Below are 11,239 nucleotides of genomic sequence, written 5' to 3' on the forward strand. Positions count from 1 at the left end.
ACAAGGCAACCTGCCACTATTTGCAGATGACATGATTCTCTATATAGAAAACCCTAAAGACTCTGCAAGAACACTATTAGAAACAATAAGCAAATAGTAAAGTCTCTGAATACAAAATCAATGTTCAAAAATCCTTAGCGTTTGTATATTCTAATAATAAAGTGTCAGAAGAAGTAGAAAAAATAATCTCTTTTGCAATTGTAACAAATAAGAATAAAATACCTGGGAATAAATTTAACAAAATATGTGAAGGACCTATATAATGAAAACTGTAAGACCCTATTAAGAAAAATCTAAGAAGATACAAAGAAATGGAAACATATTTTGAGTTCTTGGATTGGAAGAATCAACAATGTAAATGACCATATTACCTAAAGCATTATACGAATTTAATGCAATCCCTATCGAAATCCATCACCATTTTTTAAAGAATAAGAACTAAAAATCATCGGATTTGTATGGAAGCACAAAAGACCCCGAATTGTCATAGCCATCCTGAGAAAAAGGAATGAGGCTGCAGGCATCACTCTGCCCGACTTTAAATTATACTACAGAGTGACAATAATCAAAATGGCATGTTATTGGCAGACAGAAACACAGACCAGTGGAACAGAATCAAAAGTCCAGAAGTAAACCCATATTTAAATGGGCAAATAATTTTTGACAAATAAAAGCCAAAAACATACAGTGGAGAAAGGAAAGCCTCTTCAATAAAAGGTGCTGGGAAAACTGAAAAGCCACCTGCAAAAGAATGAAACAAGACTGTTGTCTATTACCACACACCCAAATTAGCTCAAAATGGATTAAGTACCTGAATATAAGACCTGAAACAATAAAATGCATAGAATAAAACATAGGATCTAAACTCAAGGACCTTGGACTTAAAGAGGATTTTATGAATTTGACCTCAAAGCAAGGGAAAAAAAAGCAAAAATAAATCAATGGGACTACATCAAACTAAAAAACTTCTTGCTCAGCTAAAGAAAACATCAACATTAAAGAGACAGCCATCTGAATGAGAGAAGATATTTGAAAGCAATGCCTCTGATAAGGGCCTAATATCCAAAATATACAAAGAATTTATACAACTCAATAACAACAAAAAACAAATGATCCAATCAAAAAATGGGCAGGGGACTTGAACAGACACTTCTCCCTAGAGGACACACAAATGGCAAACAAATATATGAAAAGATGCTCAACATCACTAGCTATTAGGAAAATGGAAATCAAAACCACAATGAGATATCATACCACACCTGTCAGAATAGCTGTAATCAACAACACAGGTAATAACAAATGTTAAAAAGGATGCAGAGAAAAAGAAATTCTCATACTCTGCTGGTGGGACTGCAAATTGGTACAGACACTATGGAAAATAGTATGGAGGTTCCTCGAAAAACTAAGAATTGATCTACAATATGATCCAGCAATCCCTCTACTGGGTATTTACCGCAAAGTCTTGAAAACCCATATCCAAAAAGATATTTGCACAATGACGTTCATAGCTGCATTATTCACGGTGGCCAAGACATGGAAGGATCCAAAGTGTCCTACAATAGATGATTGGCTAAAGAAGTGGTGGTACATATATACAATGGAATATTACTCAGCCATAAGAAGGGATGAAATATTGCCATTTGTGACAACATGGATAGATCTCAAAATATCGTGCTAAGCAAAATAAGCCAGATAGAAAAAGTTGAAAATCACATTATCACTTATATGTGAAATATAAACCTAAAAGTAACAAATGAACATGAGAAACAATCAGAGTCTCATGGACATGGATAATAGACTAGTGGTTACCAGAGGAGAGAGGGAAGGGAGAAGAGGGGAGGTAGATGGGGTAAAGCCAGTCAAATATGTGCTGACAGAAAGAAATCTGACTATGGGAGGTGAATACACAGTGCAAATAATACATATGGCTTACTGTTAAAGTGTACAGACGAAATTTATTGTCATCATAAAAAATAAATTAGAAAACAATAATAGAATACAACCTGAAAAAAAATAATAAAAGGACAGATAATTTAAGTTAATCTAATATTAAAAATAATGTGGGTGCGGAAAAAAAGGTGCTGACCAAAGTAACTATGGAAAATGGTGCTTCGACTGGAAACTATGACACCAATATCAAAGAAATGTACATAAACACTGTAGTAGTGTGCCGCGACCTGCACGACTAGAGGGTTAACCTGAGAGGGGGCAATGAAAGGATTGAGGAAAACACAGAAACAGTATATACAAAAGCTGGGGCCAGGTGGGACACTGCACTCTGCTGAAGAAACAGTGACCCTGAGGCAAGCTCAGTGCGTTTATTATATACTTTTGAATTTCAAGGAGGGACTGGGAAGTCTCCTTCTCAGAACTTGAAACTTACTGGCAACAATAATATCCCAAGGCCTGTCTGTACCTGGTTATCTATACTAAACCACAAGCAGCTGTCTGTGTTGCTTCTCTGCCTTGGCAGATTCCTAGAGTCAATCATGGCTTTGCCAATGCTTCGGCCACGGGTCTGGCTCAGATCCTGCTCTCTACAGTATAGTTGGTAAAAGTTGTTTCTCTTGGATAGGGGTTAGTAATTCTGAAATTGCTGAATATGTTATGCTGGGATTGAACAAATAAGTAAATGGATTGTAAATGGTGGGAGCCAGGTTTCTCACTGTTGTAGAAGGAGGTTACTGATAAACAAGAGTAGGAAACCGGAATGATTCATGTGTTAAGAGGCTATCTCTGTGTCTCATTTCGTGGCATTAGTAAGAACTCTAATTTAATACAGGTGGTTACAAAGAAATATTCGTAAGTGTATATACATAGATTAGTATACACACATGGATTGCCTCGCTCTGTCAGCCAAGAGAGCCAAAGATAAATGACACCTCAGTAGCAACAAGCACACCTGCCACCCATATCCTGATTTCTAATATCGTTCTCCAAAAAAAAAGAAACCAGGACTCCTTGGATAAACAGCTGATCCTAGGGCTGGGCAGGAAATATACAAGATGAGCCTGGAGTGTGTTGGGGTGACAGGAAGAAGAAATTATTCAAAAAAAAGAAAAAAAAATGAAGGCACGTCAAAGGGACAGAACTCCCTATGTCTAAGGCTGAACAAGTGGAACAACAAGATAATGCAGTTTTGGATTTATAACTCAAAGTACAAAATAAATATCCATTAAGTCAATGCTGATGTAAATGGTTGAATAAATAAATTGAGAGAGACCTGTCTCCTGTACAGAACAACCTCAAATAAGTTATATAGATATTTGCCCCTCAAGGAGGTGGGCCTTAACTCTTCCTACCCTTTGAGTATGGGCTGTGCTTAGTGATTCGCTTCCAAAGAGATTTATGGAAAAGGAGAAAACAATAACTTTATAGTGGAGAAACCTGATGAAAACTACCTCAGCCAGGTGGTAAGTTATGTTGATAGTATGTACCCTTGATGTGATATAATGAAAAGAGCAATTCACCTCTATGGTCTTCCTCTCCAAAAGTCCATAATCCTGGCCAAATCATGACTAGTACTCCTCACAACTGTCAAGGTCATCAAATGCATGGAAAGTCTGAGAAACTGTCACAGCTAAGAGGAGCCTAAGGAGACCTGACGAGCACATGTAATGTCATATTCTGGATGAGATCCTAGAACAGAAAAGGCATTATGTAAAAACTAGAGAAACAGGAATAAAGTGCAGTGTTTCATTAATGTACCAATGTTGGTTCCTTGATGTGAAACATGCTCCATGGTAATGTAAGATGTTAACAATAGGGGAAAGTGGTGCCGGTGACATGTGAACTCTTTGCAAACTTTTGTGAAAATCTAAAACTCTAAAATACAAAGAAGTTTACTTAAATTAAGAAAGCATTATGTATTTAAGTGTAATATGGTATCCTAGATTGGATCTTGGAACTGAAAAAGGACACTAGTGGAAAAACTGGTGCATCTGAATAAAGACTGGAATTTACTTAATAGTACTATACCAGTATTAGTTATGGTACATTTTGACAAATGTACCATAGTAAGATATTAATATTAGGGGAAACTGGGTAAGGAGTATGTAGTAACTCTATTTTCTTTGCAACTTCTCTGTAAACCTAGTTATTCCAAAATAAAAATTTTATTTAAAAAACAACAATGAAATGCCAGCTAGCTGGATGTACAAGCAAAATCTGTTTGCTTGGACCACCCTAGATGATGACATTTGATTTGTTTGGGACTGTGCAGTGGATCTCTCCCCTCAGCTTACCCCCAGCCCCCACCCCCTGGCTGGTCTGCTGTATCCATCTGAATGTACTTCATGTGCATGGATCTACACCAGAAAAGTGGCTGTGGTTAACAGGGGGAGCCTGGTTCCCCTGAAGACTAGACTCAAATCTAGATAACAAAACAAAACGAAATAGGCCAAGCTTCAGAACTGAAGTGAAAAGGAGAGCAGTTGGGGAGAAGGAGTTTGTTAAACAAGAGTTAGCTAAAAATACAAGACAGTTATTCTTTGTGGAGAATTAAGACAATGATTTTAGTCTGGGAGAAAGCATGATACCAGGGAAAATGTTGACAGGGTGGGTGCTCCATTTCTTCTGCTTTACCTATGGCTTATTCAGAAACTTTTGCCCATATTACACGATTGGCCTGAGAATCAAGTGGCAGCCATGAGTTACTAGGAAGGGTAGACAGACAGGAATTAGGGCATAAAGGGGCTTTTCTAGGGTCACGGCCACAAGATAGCTCCAAGCCTCTTACTTGTTTCTATGGCCATCTTCTTCATCAGACTGTGAACTTTTCTGGTACAGGGATGTTGCCTTATTCTTCTCTAGTCCCAGCAGTGCTCTGTACATAGTCGATGTTTGATAAACATCTGCTTAATGAGTAAGTAAGGTAGGGAGCTAGAAACCAGTGAAACTTGGGAGTTTTGCTTTTGAAAACTTACGGGGAAACATTAAATCCCCCAAATGTCTACCTTGAATCCCCATAATTAAGATACTTAAAAATAGTCTGATCATTTGATTTTGTTCACATCAGTCGGGGAGGTCTCATCTCTGACTCTCAAAATTACACAATTGAAATTGGAATTCTGGATAGAATTTGGATAGATGTATTAGTGTTAAATATGTATTTCAAAGTTAAAAAGCCACTGTCCAGCTGCATAATTTGACAGAGAAAATAGCATGCTAAATTATGTAGAATCATTCATATTTCAATTCCAATTGAGGTAAATAAGAGAAAAAAGCTTCAATATGACTCTTCAAAGAGCTTTTAATGAAATGTGTTTTTAAACTTGTTTATCTAACACAATGGTTCTCAGCCTGCCACACCAAATCCATGATAAAATTTTCACTGAAGGAGAACTTGAAAAACAAGGTAATATGGTTACTTTTTAAAAAGCTAGTTTTATTCACTTTAATAGACTGCTCATTGCTCTAAAATGATAAGATTGTGCTTGACTTTTTTTTTTTCATCTTCTGCCATTGCAGGGTGATTTCTTGGATTTCTCCTTAGTTGTATGGCTTGTTCATCTAGATCCCAGGCGATTTTTCCTTGCTGCTGCTCCTTGTTTCCGTCACAACTTTGATTTGGTCACCAGAGAGATGAACAGAGCCTCTATCATCTACGCCACTTTTTTCTCTCTTAACTTGTTTTTTTTAGTATTAACATGTTCTCTCTTTTGTGAAGAGGTGATAGCAGATGATGGCAGTTAAAAAAAAAGTGTCGAGTTGGCAAACAAATATCATCCTATTTCAATCCCTAAAATGTTACTTGTTCATGAAATCCCAATGTCTAGAAAGGAATTCCATACACTTATATACTTTTTTTGGGTCTAGTTGAACACTCAGGGACTTGGGAGAGGCAGTGAGAAATGTATATTTGTTGAGTACAACTACTTGGCTAGACAGCAAACTCTACATATACATTTCTCAGTAAATTTTTACAATTTCAGTTAGGTACTCTCATCTTACAAATAAGGAAATGGAAATTAATATAGGATAAATAGCTGCCTGAGGGATGTACTAATAGAGTACATTAGTACAAATCTAAGTCTATTCTAGAATCTGGGCTTTCCTATAATACCACACCAATTATATCCAGTCCCTAATACTCATTTTAGGGAGGAGTATTATTCGGTTTTTCTTTGTATACACCTTGATGATACCTTTACAAACTCCCTTTCTGACTTGTAACTTTGCAATGTATTTATATAGCAAGAGAAACACTTAAAAAAACTAAACTTAGAAGTGCCAATATTCTTTACTTAAGCTTGCATCCCAATTAATTTTTGCCTTTTTGTTCAAGAAACCACATGAAACCTATCAGGAAATATTCATATGCAACACCCCGATTATCTGCAGTTGAAATTAGCAGCACCACAGCAGACTCTAAGTCCCCAGGTAGAAGTTAGTGAAAGCCAAGCTCTCTCAAAGAGCTGAAGACATCAAGTTCTTTGAAACACCAGACCAAACACAGTGCCATCCAGACCTTGATTCTAAAGAAACTAACTGGTTAAAAATCCAATGGTGTAACAACTCCATCTGTTAGGTTGAGGACAGAAAAATCAGCAAAGAGATGGGGATGGGGACAGGAGGGGAAGAAGAGAGTATAGCACTGGCAAGAGGAAGAAAGTAGCACAGGGGTAAAACCAAGGCAAACTATATGCAATCAAATAGAAAATCCAGAACATTCTATGACTATGCTGATTAATGAGGATATGATCATGACTCCCTAGCTTTTCACTTACATACTGAAAACAAATGTAGTAAAGAACATATAAACATATAGATGAACTCTTAGCAGTGTTCATTTTGGAACTAAAAAATAAATTTCCTAAAGGTACATGGCTAATGCATTATAATTTAGGGCTTTAAAAATTTGGTCTTCTGCTTGCTAAAAAATCAAATTATAAAACAAGACTTTGTTTTCCTTACATCCTTCAAATTACCAAAGTCATCTGAAAATAAATTTACACGTTCAACAAATGTTGGTAACCAGCTTTTAATAATACATATTTAATTTTCAGAAACATATGCTAACCATCAACAACATGATCAGGGTTCCATTGCCCCAGATGTTATTTCATTGGTATATTATATCAATATTTACGAAGGCTTTCAAATTCAACAACATAAAACAAAACAGCTTAGTTTTTAAAACTACAATGCTTTAAAAAATGTAAACAGTTTATTTTTACATTATTGTAAAAAAAAAAAGACTCACTCCTTAATACGGCTTAATTTTTTTTTTTAAGTGAGTAAAACAAATGGCTCATGGATAAGAATGGAAGAATTATATATATATATATATATATATATAATAATATATATCTAATATATCTTTCTCTACTATATATATACACACACCTTTTACACACACACACCTTTTACTACACACACCTGCCATGTGTGTGGCAGCATCTCTTTTACTACCTGCAAGCACACACACACACACCTAGAAAAGAATCTTAAGTCCACAATTTAGACCACACACAAAAAAATCTTGTCCCCAAATTGAGAAATTTATAAAAATCATTTACACATGGTTGCTGACCTATTGAAAACCTATATAACATTTTTAAAACAATAACTAAGTCAAAAGATACCACTTTTCTTAAAAATGAAATTTTGTGCAAAGGAAATTGTTTAAGCTAGAAACGAAACTCCTTCCCCAATAAAAGGCCAAAAGAGCCACTGAAATAATTTAACTTTGTTAAGATTTAGTGCATGTAACCAAAAGTCACACACATGTGATTAATATATTAATATATTTTCATGCATAAACCTGTGCATGTTCACAATTATATAACAAAAACACAAACATAACGAAACATAAAGCCTATGTTTGGCAATGTTATTCTAGCCCCATTTCTTTCTAGTATATCAGTTTAGGGTTTACTATATCATTAACACTGCCTCTCAAAAAATATATTATATTTGGACAACTTCCAATAAAAATTAAAAAAAAGGATGTTAGCCTGAAACACTATCATATTTTTTCAGTTCTGATACACAGAGAGACTTACTGATGTTTATTTTAAATGACATTTCAAATTAAGATACATTTTTCCTTTTGTTAATAAATACTTTGATTGCTCCAGTGAAGTCAGCAGAGAGAAGAACTTCTGTGTTATCCGTCTTCGTAATACCTTAAAAGCATTAAAAAAAATTTTAGTTGATCTAAAAGGAATATGAAGCCTACTGCTACAATTATTATATGCCCATGACCTCTGGGGCAGAAGATCCTCTCTCTGCCTTTTCAGAAGTCTCTCTTTTCCAGTTCACTCTTATAATCCTTTCATCTTCCGTTACCTCTCCTCTTCTCTGATGCTCACTTCCATTTACTTAGTCTTAGCTAGTCTTTCCCTGGCTTGGGGAGATTACAGTCCCGTGGGGCCTGGAGGCCTAGAGGCCTGGATTTACTCTCAGGCAGCCTAGGTCCCTAAGTTGTTTAATGCTTCATTTTGTGGCAAGGGGCTAGAGTGTTATTCAGCCCCAGGACTAGAGTGCTGGCAGGATGGGATCAGATGGGCAAGTCTGTTGCTAACAGAGTTCTCTAATGAGGTTGATGGTAGAATCTATTGGACAGTAGACATACTGAAACTGCCATGAAATGAAGTACACACGATTGATCTGTGAATGCTGACAGCACCTTTTCCCTTTACAGTCTGTATTGAAGAGCCAAGCAACTATGGCGAATTGCCAGTAAAAGCATTTAACAAAAATTCAGTGTTAACTAACTCTATTACACATAGGCAAAATTTGTAGATTTAAGGACTGATTAGTAAGAAAATAATCCAAACTTTAACTGGAAAGTTGTGTATAGGATGAATTAAACAAAATGGTTTCACTTAAATTTATCAAAAACATAACCCAAGCCTTTGAACATTCCTTACTACCCTTTAGTAGTGGTATGCAGCAGGAAGCAGCAGCAAATGATTTAGCGGCATGAGAAAGGCTAGAGAAGAAAATAAATCATCATATACATATAAATGCTTTATAAGGTACAATAATGAAGATGACGATAATGTCTACTACATGCCAGGAATTTTGCTAGGTGCTTTACATATGTTATCTTCAATTCTTATCACAACTCTGTACACTGGGTATTATTACCATTTTACACACGAAGAAAATGGAAGCTTCCCATGTCAAATATGTCAGGAATAAAGAGAGGGAGCAATCAGATATATTTTATGATCTCATATCCTGACTTTAAGAGTTTATTCTTAGATTATACCTAGGTAGATATAAAACAGCAAACACAAATCTGAATATGACCATTAAAAGCTGTGCCTCTTTAAAAAGGACCCAGTGAATTAATTGAACCTCCTTAATATGGTAGAGTTTTGACAAGTTTAAAGAAAAGTACTTTTCATTTTTCCTCAAATTGTTTTAAAAGCTAGAATTTCTGTGGAATGTGTAGGAGAAATGTATAGACTGTAAAAAGGTATCGCTGGAGAAAAAGAAAAGGAAAAAAACAAATGACTTAAGTTAAAAAAGAGAAACTGGATTTGATTCTGAGAATAAAAGAGAAGAAAGTGAAAAGAAATATTTCCAAACAGACATTTAATAAAGGTTTAATAATTCTGAGGCAGTTTATTTTTAAAACTTGTAATTGCTAGACTAAAGTTCATCTTTGCTACCAAATTTTTCTTCACAGACAGAAGAAATAGTATATTTAGTACAGTGTATAGTGCAAATAATATCACAAGGGAAGTTACTTGAGATTAAATGAAATAAAAATACTTGAGAACTTTTAAGCATTCAAATACTTTTAGAAGCACCTTCTGTACACTGCATCTATGGTTGTGGCTTTACAACTCCCTAAAAGTCCCGGCTGTAGTCTCTAAAGTGAGAAAACACATTTAATGAACTATTCTGCAATTGATTTTAATAATACAAACCTGTTTTCATTAACAACTGGTACAAATTTACAAGTTTTTTTTTATTTTTTTACCATACTCTCAAGGACTAAGAGGGACCATTTTTATATAATTGGCACTCAATACTATTTGATGGTTTCTTTTCATGTCCTAACAGGAGTATTTTAAGTAACTGGAATTACTACTCATTTTCAAAGCATATGTTGCAAATGGCAAGAAATTACAGGCTTGTAAATAATAGCTACCTACGAGGAGCTATAAATTTGTGGCAAGTAGGAAAGAACATTGCTTTCATTTTGGTCTAATTCATTTATTCAGCAAATGTTTACTGAGACCTTTGGAAACATGGCAGAGTGAGAGACGTCCTCAGATCTCTCCCTTTGAAATAACAATAAGCTGAACATCTATAACTAAAAATAAAAAAAAAAACACAGACAAACACACAAACTGCACACTAGCATGTCTGAACATGGGATCTGCGCATAAGAGCTACCACAGGTTAGAACCTTGGGTGTTGGGCAGTGGACTGGGAGAAATAAAGAAGATGTGTCTCTCAGCCACAGGAGCTCCCTGGAAGGGGAGAGAAAGGGGAGGAGGAGCAGTGAGTACCCTGAATATCTCCACCTGGGAAAGCAGGGAGCTCCCCGCAGCTGCCAGCGGCAGGGTCCAGTCATCAGGGCAGAAAGCAGAGAAGTGGGATGGCAGAGAAACAACAGTTGATTTTTACGAGCCGCAGTTGAAAAACTGATGCTGAATTGCAGCTCCCAACCCCTAACCCGGAGGCCCCAACCCACAGATCCTCTGAGACCGATCACCGTGGAGCCCCAGGGGAATCTGAGCAAACGCTACCAAACTGTCGCTAACACTGACAGGGAGTGAGACTGAGAGTAGTGAGTGTGATTAAATATCTATGAGAAAATAAAATGTCATTATTAAGGCTTTTAATACAGCAGGTATCCCAGAGGCTTAGACGCCACCTACTGGAAACCAAAAGAAAAGTACTTTCTTTGTAGCACGCTAAAGAGAGATCTTTACATAATAAATCGCCTTTCTGGAAAAAAAGCAGAATACATTTCCATTAATGCCCAGGTGCAGAAATAGTCCATTAAACACCATGAACAACCAAGATGACAAAGCATCTCAGAAAAAGAAAAAAACTTCTGAAAATAAGCTTACAGACACAGAAATTTAAATGACAGAGAATTCAGGATGGTACTTCTGAAAAACTCAGTGAATTCCGAAATGAGTCATATCAAAAATTTCAGGAAAACTAGATGAGCAGAGCAAGGAGACTGAAACCTTCAAAAGAACAGAATAGATTCTCTGGATATAAAGAAACAAAATGCAAGAGTTGAAAAATAAAATAGCAAACT

At 36.0% G+C, this 11,239-nt stretch overlaps 1 protein-coding gene across 4 annotated transcripts in view; it reads right to left on the bottom strand.

The window, feature by feature from the left end:
* WDR44 (WD repeat domain 44) overlaps positions 1–11,239 on the bottom strand; it is a 130,364-nt gene that overhangs the window by 37,798 nt on the left and 81,327 nt on the right. Inside the window, exon 20 of one of the 4 annotated variants that reach the window (XM_039842504.1) lies at positions 7,482–8,129. The exons of the other annotated variants lie outside the window; for them this stretch is intronic. Coding sequence (XP_039698438.1) covers positions 8,035–8,129 — 95 coding nt within the window. The 3' untranslated portion in view covers positions 7,482–8,034. Of the gene's footprint in view, positions 1–7,481; positions 8,130–11,239 lie in introns of those variants that run through there. 4 annotated transcript variants of the gene reach the window in all.

Source organism: Pteropus medius, unplaced genomic scaffold (genome assembly GCF_902729225.1).
Source record: "Pteropus medius unplaced genomic scaffold, Ma_sr-lr_union100, whole genome shotgun sequence".
NCBI classification, from domain to species: Eukaryota; Metazoa; Chordata; class Mammalia; order Chiroptera; family Pteropodidae; genus Pteropus; species Pteropus medius.